The sequence below is a fragment of the Dama dama genome, chromosome 30 (assembly GCF_033118175.1).
Source record: "Dama dama isolate Ldn47 chromosome 30, ASM3311817v1, whole genome shotgun sequence".
Lineage (NCBI taxonomy): Eukaryota > Metazoa > Chordata > Mammalia > Artiodactyla > Cervidae > Dama > Dama dama.
Window position 1 is genome coordinate 26,370,603 of NC_083710.1, and position 16,008 is coordinate 26,386,610.

The following is a 16,008-nucleotide window of genomic DNA, read 5'->3' on the forward strand; positions in this document are numbered from 1 at the left end:
TTATGACTGGTGCCACCTGGGAAACTCATATAACTGTGTTCATGCGGTACTTAGTCATTCAGTCCTGTCCAACTCTTTGCGACCCCATGGACTGTAGCCCATCAGGCCCCTCTGTCCATGGGAATTCTCCAGGCAAGAATACTGGAGTGGGTTGCCATGCTCTCTTCCAGGGGATGTTCCCAACCTAGGGACTGAACCCAGGTCTCCCGCATTGCAGGCAGATTCTTTACCATCTGAACCACCAGGGAAGCCCAAGAATACTGGAGTGGGTAGCCTATCCCTTCTCCAGGGGATCTTCCTGAATCAGGAATCAACCTGGAGTCTCCCGTACTGCAGGCAGATTTTTCACCAGCTGGACTACCAGGCAAGCCCTATAAATGGCCACAATCAATCTGCAAACAGACAGTGTTGCTTCTTCCTTTCTAGTTGGTGTGCCTTTTAATTTTTTCTTGCCTAATTGCTCTACTAGAATTTCTGGTATGCTGTGGAAAAGAAGTGGCAAGAGTACATCCTTACCTTGTTCATAATTTTAGTGATGGTAGCCTTCAATTTTGCAGCATTAAGTAATGTTAGCTTGTTTTTCATAAATGTCTATTCGGTTGAATAGATTCTCTCTTCCTATTTTTTGGTTTTTGTTTTTTTTTTAGCATGAAAGGGTGTTTGTTGGATTCTCCTACATCTATTGAAGTGATCATGCATTTTTTTCTTTTACTTATACTGTTAATACTGCATAGTACATTGACTCCCATGTTACACTGACCTTGCACCTGGAACTAATCCCCTTAATCGTAGTATATAATTGTTTTAACGTGTTGCTAGATCCCATTTGCTAGTATTTTGTTAAGGATTTTGTGTCAGTATTCACAAAGGATATTGGTCTGTAGTTTTCTTGTGGTGCCTTTTCTGGCTTTGCTTATACTAAAAACAAATGCTGGCCTCATGGAATATGTTAGGGTGTGCTTCCTCCTTTTCTGTTTTTCGCGAAGAATTTGATTAACAATTACTGTTACTCCTTCAAACATTTGATACAATTCGCCAGTGAAGATATCTGGCCCTAGACTTTTTTAAAACCAGAAGTGTTGTATTGCTAAGTCTCTTTGCTAAAGGTCTATTCGGATTTTCTTTTTCTTCTTTAATCAGTTTTTCTAGATATTTTTCCACTTCATCTATATTATCTGTTGACATATTAATTTGTAGTTTATCATTTTTATTTCTGTAAAGCAGTAATGTCCCTTATTTTGTACCTGGTTTTAGTAACCTGTGCCTTTTTTTCCTCCTTGATCCAGCTAACGGGTAGTCAGTTCTTTTGTCTTTTCAAAGAAACAACTCTTAACACTTGCATTTTCTATTTTTACATATATAAACACCTCTCTACACATGATGCTGAATGGTCAGCACACCCAGTAACTGAAATAACATTATTATTCTTAACATAATGAGCAGGGAGCAGCACTCTTAGAAACTTCTTACATGTCTTTAAACACCTGTCTGTCTGCATGCATTACACAAGTCAGCCAAACAGTCTCAGATATAGTTTCAACACACTGTGTTAAGAAATAACTTTTGAAACATCCTTTTTTACATATGCACTCAAACACATCTATACATGCATTAGATTCCCTCTTAGTCCTAGGCTTTTTTTTTGATAATTTGATTGCATGATGTACTTTTGTTATTTCTCTGAATATATCCTACATAGAATCTGGTGAATTTATTGAGTGTGCATATTAAAGTTTTCATCAAATTTGTAAAGTTTCCTGCCAATATTTCTTCAAATATTCTTTCAGCCTCCTCATGCCTTTTTTTCTGAGATTCCCATTGTCTGAATATTATTGACAATATTCAAAATCTCCGAGTTTCTGTGCATTTTCTTTCATTTCATTTCATTCTTTCCTTTCTGTTCCTCAGACTAAGTAATTTCAGTTGACCTATCTTCAAGTTTGCTGACACCTTTTTCTTTTTTTTAATTTTTTTTTCGTTTATTTTTATTAGTTGGAGGCTAATTACTTTACAATATTGTAGTGGGTTTTGTCATACATTGACATGAATCAGCCATGGATTTACATGTATTCCCCATCCCGATCCCCCCTCCCACCTCCCTCTCTACCCGATCCCTCTGGGTCTTCCCAGTGCACCAGGCCCGAGCACTTGTCTCATGCACCCAACCTGGGCTGGTGATCTGTTTCACACTTGATAATATACATGTTTCGATGCTGTTCTCTCGAAACATCCCACCCTCGCCTTCTCCCACAGAGTCCAAAAGTCTGTTCTGTACATCTGTGTCTCTTTTTCTGTTTAACGATATAGGGTTATCGTTACCATCTTTTTAAATTCCATATATATGTGTTAGTATGCTGTAATGTTCTTTATCTTTCTGGCTTACTTCACTCTGTATAATGGGCTCCAGTTTCATCCATCTCATTAGAACTGATTCAAATGAATTCTTTTTAATGGCTGAGTAATATTCCATGGTGGATATGTACCACAGCTTCCTTATCCATTCATCTGCTGATGGGCATCTAGGTTGCTTCCATGTCCTAGCTATTATAAACAGTGCTGCGATGAACATTGGGGTGCACGGCTGACACCTTTTTCTATCTGCTCAAATCTGATGAACTCCAATAGTGAAATTTTAATTTCAGTTATTATACTTTTCAACTCCAGAATTTTTTTATAATTTTTATCAAATTATAACTTTATCATTTTTATGATTATAAACGTAACCATAAAAACCTCCTTTTGGAAATTTCTTCTTCTTTCTGGATATTCTCTATTTGGTAAAATATAAATTCTACTGAATTCCAACTTTACCCCAGGCCCTGTGCTAAACAATTTCTTTTAACCTCTTTTTTTAAAAATTGTGAAATATATAAAGAGTTCATATTTAATTTTAGAAAATAAAAAAATGAACACACATGTACCAATAACCAAGCATAAGAACAGAACATTAGTAACCTCTAAAGATCCTGTGAGGTAATCTTGAAGTCTGCATTAATCCTTTCCCATATTTCCTTAGAGCTTTACCACATACATATCCATGACTAATGTGCAAATTTGCCTTATCTTTCATTTAAAAATTCTATAAATAGACTCACACTACTCTGTGATTGTTCTGTTCAACATTATGTATTTGCAAATTGTTTCATTTTTCACTACTGCAGAGTATTCCACTGAATGGATGGATCTAAGGATGTGAGCTAATAGTAGTCAGAAAAGTTGAGCTATGCTGAGATAATAAAAAAATACTCCTGAGGGGGGAAAAAACTAAGGATCAAGCCCTGGAGTATGCCAACTGTTAAAGGTCACAAAGACAGAAGAGAATCAGGGAAGGTTTGGGGAGTGAAGTGAATGGAAAACTAGCAGGAAGTTGTGCTGTGAAAGGCTGGAGAGCACAGTATTTTTGACTGAACTGTGTGGAATGCTATTGGATTCATAAAGGAAGGAATGAGAAGAATCCACTGATCTGACAACACACAGAGCTATGGGGATCTCATCACGACTGGCTGTGTTGCAGTGGTGTGGGGATGCTGAAGCCAGCCATTCAGGGGTAATTTAGGCCACAATGGCAGCAGAAATGTTAAGACTACATGCATAAACGACCATAAAACGCAGCAGGAAATGGAGGTATTAGGATCCAGGAAGTGGCAAGTTTTAAAAAATATTATCAACACTAGAGCACTGTGTATGCTGTCAAGAATAATCCTACAGAGAAGTCACAAGTTGCTGAAGCAAAATAAAGGGTTAACTCGAGAGAGAATGGAGAGAGAATGGAACCCGGAGTCCAGAGGAAGGGAACTGCCTGTCACAGGAGGACGACGCTGTCTCCAACACAAAAGGAGCAAAGACAAAGATGATGAATACAACTAGGAGGGTAGAAAAACGAGGGAGATAAATCTGACAGCTTCCATCTCAATGAATCATGAAGGTCATTAACTGAGGGTGAAGAGTCATCTTGAGAAGTAGGCAGCTGAGTTCACCTGAGACAGAAAAGCACTACTCAGAGCAACACCGAGTATCATTTGAAACTGCGCTCATGAATTTAAGAAGTCAGTCAGTCTACTGGGCGTGATTTTTCTCAGGTAACATTCACTGGTCCAAGTACAAGCACAGAAAAAGAAATGGAAACCTTCCATCAGAGAAGGCTTTGGTCAAGCAAGTAACTTCTCTCTCTAAAGGGAAGGCTGACCGGCATCACCTAAGGTTATACTTATGCCACCTCAAAACAGTTCAAAATGTAAACTATGAAGTAAATAGCTAATACAGTGTTAAGCTAATGAACTAACACTTGCAGTCTTTTATTTTAACTAAGTTCTCAAGATCACACTGACACCACATCGTGCTCATCCATCCTCCATTGGTTATATCTATTTGGCCCTGTATTATACTTTCCTTCCCATAGCCTATTTTCTAAAAACACACTGATGAGATGTATAAATATACTGCAATGATCGCTATTCTAAAAACAGTTTAGTATTTTATTTGAAAAAATTAGGTAAAAAGATAAATATACTTTTATTTCCCCTAGAAAACAAAGGAATTCACTAATGGTAAGCAAGCAATCTTTTCTCACAAAAGATACAAATTATATAAAATTTAAGCTCTTGCCTTACATCATACTTTATTTTCTTTAATATATCACATTTATTGAAGGAAAAAGATTAAAATACAGATTAAACACCAAAAGAGATGATATGTAACCAATTACTCTTGCTCCAAAAAAATCATATTAATACAATTGTAAATTTCAGATAGAACAGGCCCCGTTCTGACAATACTAATTTGTTATATATTCTGTATTTGCCAAATAAATATTATCTTACTACTTTTCAAAATATTTTAACCTCACCAAGGTTTTCCTTATACCTCATTTTCTCATTTGTAATTTGGGGACACACCTCTTTTTATAGATCTACCAGAAATTAAGATTTTGCTAATAAGAATTGTCAACATCTTACCAACAAAGTCAAGTCACATCAAACACATTTAGATTTGCTTAAAAAAAAAAACAACTGATTTTGAATCTCATTTTTGGTCAAGTTTCAGAGTCAGAGCCCAAACAATTCTTTGCAAGGGGCCATCATAAGGATAGACATACCATCAATTAGAAGTTGCTACTTTGGCATTTTCCCTCCAGTGATAGAATACAACACTTTTTCGCTGGTTTAAACACCAGGCAAAATGAGCAGACAGTTGAAGTTAGAGTCCACATGTACAACAAACGCCTCCCTTTAAACACTAGGCTGACATGCAGCACAGGATGCAACTGACATGCAACACCTCACACCTACACCCGAGCCGAAGTGCTGAACTTCACCTTGAATTCAGTCCAGGGCAGACACAGAGTGGAAGCCACCTTTACATGACTGCTCTCCGTTTTTGCTGAATGTACATTTCTGCTCCTCCATTTAAGCATACCTACTCACAATATCTAATAAGGAAGCAAATGAATCTTTAAGTAAAAAGATGTTTATTAATATTAGGTCTTATCTTCAAACTATTCTTAAGTTTAGATAATTTTTAATGTACAGTTAAACTTAGAACTAATCTTGTTTAAAAAAAAAAAATCCCTGAAACCTCTCATTGTACTCTTTTTCCACCTATTTGTATTCCAGAATTGAGGGGAAATGGCAGAGTTAGGGTTAGCAAAGAACAGAGTCCTTCTGTGTGGAGAGCAGATACAGAGCAACTGCTAATAACCCAGGTCAACATGTTACTTACTTGCACATTACTGTGGCCAAAGCAATTACTGGGATTCACATTCTTATGATACAAAGAAAATCGTAACCATCAGATTTCAAAGTAAAGATCAACAGACTAAAAACCAAGAAAACCTTCAGGGTTTTAGGAATGCAGTATTCTACCACACTCAAAGACGATGATCAGGAGAGAAGTGTCTGCACTTGCTGTGGCGACCGGTGTAGAATGCTCCCGGGATCTTTGTACTCATTGACTGGATTCATCACAGCTGCATACACTTCCCCGTAGGCTCTGCAGACTAATTCTGTAGACTGTTTTATGATCTGCTCTCTGGTGACAAACAAACAGATGTGTGTTAACATGTAATCTGAAAACAAAAGACTAAGCAGTCTAAGAAAGTTCCATACTTGAACCAACATATTTCATAATTATCACATATTATTAAAAATCACTGTACAACTACACCAGTTATCTTGGTTTGGGGATAAAAAGTTTTTTTAATATTATTTCTTCATGAAATTTTCTCCATTAGTATGTAGGTTGCAGAAGGGCAGGTGCTGTGTTTTGTTCACTCTGCAGAACCGTGATCGTTAGGATGGAACACTGCCTAATATATTGTGAATTACTAAACAAGAAATAGAAACTGCAACCCACCATCATTGCACTGATTTTGCAAACGCAACTGACAACACATTAACCATAAAGAGGCGTATAACCATTCAAATGTATTAACCCTTCAAATCTCAGAATCACTTACAGTATACAGTCCTTTCACCTACAGCTCCTATACTAATAATCACATCTCCTTGACTTTTCATCTCTCCAACAAAGGTGACACTTGTCTGCAACAAATCACAGCATTTTCACAAATACACATTCCTATACAAGCACATAAAAGAAGAGAAATAGTTTTAAATAAACTGAAGTAAATGTCTTTAGAAAAAACAGCACTGGGTTCTTTAAATCTGCATTAATCGTTTAATAGTTTTCATGACATTTGGTACATCAACTCCAACTATTTCTACTCCTATATCACTATACCTGGTGATGAAAACAGACTTCCCAGGTGGTTCAGTGGTAAATAAACCACCTGCCAATGCCAGAGATGTGGGAGACACAGGTCCGATCCCTGGGATGGGCAGGTTCCCTGGAGGAGGAGATGGCAACCCACTCCAGTATTCCTGCCTGGAGAATTCCATGGACACGAGCCTGGCGGGCTGCAGTCCATGGGGTAAAAAAAGAGCCAGACACAACCGAGCACACAGGCACCGATGAAAACCTTTCTGACTTTCACAGTAACTAAGCTAAAAACGTGTCTTTAAAGCTTTACTCTCAGACCGACTTCTGTTTCCTGTCTCTGTCAGTGTCATAACTACGTGCCATCACTTCAGTTCAGACCGTAATGAACTCCTGCTGGAAGGAGAAAGCAAAATCCCATCAGTCCTCTCCAGCCAGTCTCCTCCACGTTTAGTGTAGCTTTAGCACTGTCAGACTAATCTTTCTAAAGCATAATTTTTATCAAGTCTCCCCCTTTCCCAGGATCCTTCAAGGTGATTCAGTGTCTTCTTCCAATTTCAGACAAGTCAGAACTCCTTACCCTCTCACTCAAAATCTTTTATAATGCCTTCGGCATCATGACTCTAATTCTGCAGTCCAGCTCAACCCGACTGGCCTATCTGCCCTGCTCTCCCTGACCTCAGGTCCTTCGCTCCCTCACATACCTCCAGTAGCCTGCAATGTCTCTCTCATCCACCTTTCAATGCTCTTTAATTCTCAGGAAAAATGGACTCCCTCATGCACGAAGCCTTCCCTGTCCTACAGGGCTAGAAATAACCACTTCTTAGAACATCCATGACCGAAATTATACCTCTGTAAGATTATCTGTGGAAATATGGGGATCAGTGGTCTAAAGAAGAATAAAACTGGTTGAATGGAATGAGGAAGGGAGTCTCACTTATGGTCTTGGGTCATAGCACACTGTTCTGATGGGGTCTCAAACTCTCGATTTGAGCAACTGTGATTTTCTGGAATAACCCGACATTTTCCTAAAGCTTCCAGAATGAGACTGGGTAGAAGGCAGATACACTGAGTTTTTCTGAGCAGAGTGGAGTAATGCTATTGGCTGTACTACCTTTTTGTTGGAAGGGAGGATGGTAGAAACTGATTTGGTAATCTACCGATGAGGCTTGGAGATTTTTTTTTTTAATCTGCTGATTAGCAATCGCTCCTATAACTAACTGAGCATAACAATAGATGCATCAAAATGACACAACAATCATTTTCCATAGATGACATAGCTGAAAAATATTATAATTAGCATTTTAAAAATCTGTGAACTATAATATTTGACACTCATTTGCAACAAATAATGAATTTTAGATATAGCACTTCTAGTTCTCTACTAGAATCAGTAAGAATTTTTATTTGAATTGTTTTAATATTTCATTGGAGCACAGATGATTTACAATGCCGCACAAATCTCTGCGGCACAGCAGATTGACTCAGTTTTACACATACATACATTCTTTCTTCAATATTCTTTTCTATCATGGTTTATCCCAGTGGATTGGAGATAGTTCCCTGTGCTATACAGTAGGACCTTGTTTATCCATTCTAAATCAAACAGCTTGCATCAATCAACTCCAAATTCCCAATCCACCCCTCTCCCTCCCCTACTAAAAGCAGTAAGATATTTGGAGGTTTACAAAACATTACTCACACCTCATACTCTAAAATCTGTGCTCAGTGTGAACACGGTGTGTACTTCTGCTACATGTGAAACATACAAACAAGGCTATTCCTTCTTACAATAAGTTTAACATCAGAATAAGGTACAAAAATGAATATTAAACACAGTTTTAAAAAATCCAGAGTTAATAACTGGTAAATGTAAATAAATTACTGAAAATTCTGAAATAATCGATTTAAAATTTTAATTTCAAATCCATGCGATGAAAAGTTTTAACATTACTAAAGTTTAGTTGTAACTCAGGGCACATTTCCACTTATAAGCCACAACTCACAAGACAGCTGAAAATCATTATAAATCTGCAACACAGAAAACCAGAATAAAGGAACACTGCTAAGACAAATAATTAAATAAAATCAAGCCCGTAAGAACAAGTAAGAGTTTGTAATTCATTTTAAATGTTTGCACTTGATGGCATAGGGCTTCCTCATTCTACTCCCCAGTTTAAGAAGCCACCAAGACAAGGGAGAGATTGAAAAATGAACATGGCTGTGCTGAACGAGACAAGAGATACAAAAGCCTGTGGACAAAAAGTCTTTCACAGAGTGGAAAGAAAAAAGGGAAGGGAACAGAAGTGGTCCTCCTAGCCTAACAGATAGTTGTTAAAGTCAACAGGATAGAAATGCAACGGAAATGGAGATTCTCCAAGTGAATCCGAGTCAAATCCAAACTGTAAAGAGCAAGAACTGTGACTGATAGTGATTCCATATTTCTGGACAAACGTCAGCCAGGTACAGGTCCATATGCTCATATTCATTTATGTTTTCCTAATGAGTTATACATGGCAGAGGTAAAACAGTACAGTGAAGGACATTACTGTCCAAAGATGTTGACTCTAGCTCCAGTTCCACTACTTACCGCTGCCTTGAACAAGTAATTTAACTTTTCCAAGGCTAATTCCAATATCATAAAACAAAATACTGACCTTGATAACATTTACTAGATACTTTCAGCTTTAAAACTGTATCATTTCATTGAGCTAAGAGCTTTTTAATGAACTGCTGTTAAAAAACCTATATATGCTTCTTCATACACATACACACACATATATGCATCCACATACATCACTTTGTAGAACTGGGTTCCCTGAGTAACGAAACGCTATCAGTGACTTGTACATAAATGGGCAGTGTTTCTAAAGTAATAAAGCAATTTTCTTGCCATTTTACTATCTCCTCCTTTTATTTTTAATGCTAATTACTATGTAAGTTCACCCTTTATGTTAAAAAGTTATCACATATATCTTATGTGTCTGCCTTCTGCCTGCCTGGTGTCTTGGTCCAAATTATTCACTAATATCATGTGTGAAATATGAAGGCCAAATAATGATGAATCATTATAGTGAAAAATAAAATCAGGGTCCAAAGTGAAAAACTTCAAGAACTGTGTAAATACAAAATGACCAGCAAATCATCTCAGTCTAGTCATGTGCTTCTGAAAACGTGGGATATCCTTTTCTACTGATTTTTTCAAGTACAGGTAAAGAAAAGCAGTACTTTTTTTTTTTTTTTCCAGTCATGTATGCTATTTTCTAGCATGGGTACCCACCTCAGATTTTACTTTCTGTATTTTGTTCAATCACAGCCAATCACATACCTGATGGATGTAATACTTTTAGAACTGTTTCTCCATGTTAAAATTCTAAAGATAAATCCCGCTTTTCACATGACCAACAACAGATATGCAAAAGGCCATTTAAAAGGAAAAAGCTTTTGAATATAAGTCAAGAGTCATCTATAAAGTCAGATCGTTAACTTTCTTGGTCTCTTTACATGTCTTTACATGACATTCTCACTGTAATTTCAAAAAATTTAAAACATGACATACAAATAATTCATTAACATAGGAAATTATTAAGATGGTAAAATTGATTCACAAAACGTTTTGAGGAACTGGTCATTTACAGGCATTTGAGAAGGAAGATGAGAATAAATCAGGTTACATATAAAATGAACTAACGTCTCATAGAGCAGGAAAGTTTCATCTCGGAACCTTTTAATCAATAGTAAACAGAAAATCAAACAAGGGTACACTACCCTAAATAATTTTTGATGGGTCTGTTAACAATGTTTCAATATGACATGAAAAAGACATGCTGGTCTCCCAGAACCTACACACCTTATTTCCATGGTTTGGAAAGTCTTCTTACTTTTGCAAAGTACAGTTGCTGTTTTTTTCCCCCCTGTATAGTTTGCTATTCTAGCATATCAGTATCAAAGATAATAATCATGTAGGTAACATGCTATGAGAAAAAATAAGAAATAAAGGAGATGAGCTTGTTACACAATTTCACAGAAGTGCAACATATTTTAGTTATCTATCCATGAGAATACCAGACATTAAAAAATTATTTTTGTCCAGTTATAAATGTCATAGTATCATAAAACTACAGTTATAAGTTCTGACAATACTAATAAACATTATTGTATAACTAAATGGAGATACCATTCTCGTTTTAAAATATGTTCGCTGAAATTACCTTACGTATAATTTAAATAATTATTTAAAGTACTGAGCCATGATAAGAAATCGAACTGCTAACTTTCAGAATCAGCGAGCTTGTCATTAATCAGTACTTTAAGATTCTGGTTGCCATAACAACATGATAAAACTTTCATCATTACCATAAACCCAGCACTTCTAAAAATAACTTATTTCAACATTCAGGTTCTGTGATCACTAAAATTGAGCTTTACAGCACCACAGTTAAGAGGCAATCAAACATGCCATAGGAGAGAAGAAGGTGTTAACAGTTTAACTATTCCCGAAACCTAAGAGGAAAAAATATAACTATGTATAATAAATTGGTTTAAAAATGTACATTTTGATTTCTCTTTATCACAATATAAATACCAAAGATGCCACAGTGGGTCAGCTTTCTGACATTCACAGTAACAATTAAAGCGTATCTGAGGTGAGACCAAGGCACAGATCTCACACATGTCTCATACAGCCTATCACATATGTTTAACATGTTTGAGTGTCCTTTCAAAATAGAAAAACAATACAATCTCAGCATAGAAAGAGTTAATAAAAATATAGTACAAGCTACTGTTAAAGAGAACAGGCTCTGGAATACTGGATTTGAATCTAGACTCTGCTTCTTGCTAACTGTTTGACCTTGTTTCAATTATTTAACCTTTCCCCCAAAAAATGTCCTTTTCTGTAAAATGGAGATACTAATGTACAAACTTACCAAGAAGGTTAAGTAAAGCAATTCATTCAAGGATCACTCTAGCTGAGATGCTAAAATTAGACTGTAGAGGCTGGTGTGGCAATGGTAGAGAGGGCAAGGGTCAAAGCAGAATAGTTTCAAGGCTAATGTGATAATCCAGGCACAGATGATACTGCCTTGGGCCAGAGGGTTAACTGCGGAGACAGTCAAAAGAGACTGGAGTCTGCCCTCATACATTTCTTTCTAGGTAAATATTTAATAAAATAGTTCCATGGCATTTTGATTGGGACTACATTGGAATTTACAGATTACTACATTATATACCCAGTTAGAGAAGAATACTATGTGTCCACATTGGAACACTGGAAATCTACAGCAAACATCACACTTAAGTGATGAAATATCAGAAACATTCTCAGTAAAGTTCAAAATAAAATATGCACACTCACCACTACATCTACTATTTACTTGGAGCACCTAGTCAATATAATAAGTTTAATCATAAATACTGAAAAAAAATTAACGACTCATTAACTTCAGATGTCTGTATCAAAAACAAACAAACAAAAAAATCAAGGCAAACAACTGATAAACTAATAGAACTAATAGACTAATAGAACAAAATTAATGTATAAAATTTAGTATTTTTCCCTATTTACCAGCAATAGCTAATGAGAATATGCAATGGAAAATAAAAGACCTTATCAAAGGAGTCACAAAACTGTTTCCTAGGAATAAACCCAACAATATACATGGAAAATTATACGAAGAAACTAAGTCTTTACTGAAAATTCTAAAAGATAATCTGGATAAACAGGTAGGTATACCATGCTCATAGACAGGAATACCCACTAGTGGCTTTCTTATTTCTATTGTTCTTATATTAGCTGAGTGAATGTTTTACATGCACTTTAAAAGAATGTTATTTTCTGTAGTTGTGTGTGGTATTTTCTTTCTATTGGGTTGAGCTGATTAGTGACACTGTTCAGTTCCTTTACACCAAAACAAGTAGTTTTCTACTTTTTCTATTAATTATCGAGAGAGGAGGGCTGAAATATCAAAATGAATGTCAGTTTATCTATCCTTCTTCAATTTTATAAGCTTAGATGTCATGTTTTTTGAAGCTCTATTAGTTGTACATATTTACTATTATATCTTCTTCAGGAATTGATCCTATTATTGTGAAATATCCCTCTTTAACTTCGGTAGCATCATCTTCCCATCAGTCTAATTTTTCTGATATTAACATCAGAATATAGCTACTTCAGCTTTATTATAATTTTTATTTGCATGGTATAATATGATCTTTTAACTGTGCCCTTAAAGTGGATTTCTTATAGACTGCAGAGAGTTGGGCCAGGTTTTTACACCCAATCTAATACTTTCAGCCTTTTAACTGGAGTGTGTAGCCCTTTCCCATTTAATATATTTATGTTTAGGGCTGAATTTAGGTTTATCATCCTGTTATTCATTTTATATTTGTACCACCTGTTCTTTTTTTCTCTTGTTCTGCCTTCTTTTAATCTAATTGTCTTTTTAACATTCTATTTTATCCACTGGCATATTGTTTATTTTAGTGCTCGCTGTAAGGTTTACAATCTATCTTCAAACAATATTATGCACTTCATAAGCAACCTTCAACACCTTAACAGTATACTTCTACTTCCATCCAAGTTCATCTTTTATGCTTTTGTATCCATAAACTTTATTTCTCAGTGTTAAGAATCCCATATTCACTGTTAGTATTTTTATTTTAAAGGCCCACTATCTTTTATATTTAGCATTTCCTGCGCTTGTCATTCCCTGGTGTAGACATGAGTTTTCCTGTGGTACCATTTTTCTTCAGCCTGAAGAACTTCCCTTATCATTTCTTGCAGTGCAGTATACTGGTGATAAATGCTCTCTACTTTTGTTTATCTTATCTCAAAATGCATTTTTTTTTGCTTTCAGTTTGAAAGATACTTTTGACAAATATACAAAGTTGAAACTGTTTTATCATTCAGCTTTTAAAAAGATGTGATTTACTGTCTTCTGGTCTGAACTGTTTCTAACAAGAAGTCAGTAGTATCCTTATCATTGTTCCCCACAAATAATATCATTGTTCCCCTTAAAATCTTGCTTTTTAAGGTTTCTTTCTCTATCACTGGTTTGCAGTAATTTGATTATGGTGTACCTTAGTGTAATTCTCCTTGTGATTTATTTAGCTTCCTGAAACTGTGGGTTCACATTTTCCATCACATTTGAAAAAAATTCTTTTATTCCTTCAAATTTTTTATGTCTTAATCTCACTATGACACTTCACTTATATTTCAATGCTTGTTACTGTCTCACAATTCACCACCTAAGATTCTTCATCTGCTCTACAGCTTTTAATTTTTTCCTACCTGAGCTTCAGTCTGGGCAATTACTATTGTTCTCCCTTCAAGCTGATTGATCTTTCCCTCTAGAATGTCCAACTGGTGATTATTTCTACCCAGTGAGTTTTCCTCTTAGTCCCTGAACACATCTGAAACAGCTGTTTTAAAGATCTTACCTGCTAATTCTGTAAACTGTGTTGGTAAGTCTGTTTCTGTCGACAGATTTGTTTCTAGTTTTGGTTCATACTTTCCTAGTACCTAAGTAGTTTTTATTGCATGTTCAGCACTATAAATGTTACACTGTTGATTGTATTTTGCCATATTTGCAAGTGTTAAGTTTTGTTCTGGAAGGCAGTTAATTCAGTAAAGATCCACATGATCTTTTAGAGGTTTGTCTTCTCTTTAACTTTATTAGTATGAGTCTAAAGCAGCCTTTACTGTAGGACAGATTAGCCTCACTTTAAAGGCTTAGACTTTCCCAGGTCTCTACACAGTGTGAGTCCCAGTCATTTATCAGTTTGCACATTTCCAGTAGTCACTATTTCTTTGGTAGGCTCACCCTGCCCCTATTACCAAATCTGCTTTATTTTCTGTTTATACTGGTATTCCTGATAGTTAAAGATAGTGGCTTAAAAAGGAGGACTTCCTGGGTGGCACTTGTGTAAAGAATCTGCCTATAATGCAGGAGACCCAGGTATGATCGCTGGGTTGGAAAGATCCCCTGGGGAAGGGAATGGCAACCCACTCAGGTATTCTTGCCTGGAGAATTCCATGGATGCTTAAAAGGAGGCAGTGAAAGAGAAGAAAATTTTTCCATTTACCTCAAAAAACAAACAAACAAAAAAACCCCCAAAATTATTACTTTTAAAGAAATTTACTTTGCTTCTACCATATGCAACAGATGAAGATTCCTCAAAGAATTCTCAAATCATATACACTTTCCTACACACTCACTTTAAGAAGCATCTATAGTCTCTATTTCTTAAATTATTCACACAAAGAATTCTGATTCAATAAGAGAAGACACAGAATATTTTATAAATATGTCTAACTGTGGTTTCTATGGTCCAACCTCTATTTTTATATTATTAAAAAATAAATGTTGGAGTCTGGCACTGAAAAAAGAACAACGCCCTTCCAATTAATCACATGGAAGGAAGGATTCTTTAATAATGCTTTAATTTTCTACCTTTTAATTTTTAATACAACCTCATTTCCTGGCTACTTAAATTCATTCAATAGTTTACTCCAAGGCTGAAGTATTCAATCAAAATCCACTTTGAGAGGCAGTCAAACTATAACACAAGACAAGAAAAAAGAAGAGTGACGGGGGTCCCCAAGGTACTGCAACCACAGAGACAATCAAAGTTATAGTGAACAGAACATGAACAAAACAAGACAGCAATAAAAAAGCTTTACACTGCAAAGCTCTATTTCAAAGAAACAATTGATATTTTAAATACACTATGAATAGAAATCAATATGGATATGAAATTATTTTAGCTTAAAAACAGATTACCATTTTGAAAAGGTTCAAAATTTAACTGAATAAAAGTTACCTATTATTTCAATGCCTTATAAGTAAGATCAAATGCATATCATGCCTATATAGTACTAAGTACTGAAACAAGTGGTTAAATATAAATATAAAATATAAAAAACATATATAAAATATAAAATAAATATTTAAAAGTATTTGATTGAACAAAGTAAATAACTTAAGAAAAACAAACAATTTGAATTATGGCATAATGGAATTTGTTTTATAGTCTCCCAGTTCTTTAGAATTTTGGTTACGTTGACAGTATAAGATCTTTTAAGATAAAAAAAAGTATAAAAGTAAAAAAATAAAATAAAATCAGTTACATTGACCACAACTAATGTGGGAACTCCCTAAGAAGGTAAGAGTAGAGGTCTGGTGACTGTCACACTCAAAAGTAATATATTAAGACTGGAATCCATTTCAGAAGTCAAGAACGATAAGCCAAGGATGACTGACAGATGGAAGTCTCTAATGATACATAGCCTAA

General features: G+C 35.5%; 1 protein-coding gene across 3 annotated transcripts in view; it reads right to left on the reverse strand.

The window, feature by feature from the left end:
• Positions 1-4,599: 4,599 nt before the first annotated feature.
• COG6 (component of oligomeric golgi complex 6) overlaps positions 4,600-16,008 on the reverse strand; it is a 49,094-nt gene continuing 37,685 nt past the window's right edge. For all 3 annotated transcript variants that reach the window (XM_061133509.1, XM_061133508.1, XM_061133510.1), the window contains one exon: positions 4,600-6,027. In XM_061133509.1, coding sequence (XP_060989492.1) covers positions 5,880-6,027 — 148 coding nt within the window. In that variant the 3' untranslated portion in view covers positions 4,600-5,879. The remainder of the gene's footprint in view (positions 6,028-16,008) is intronic.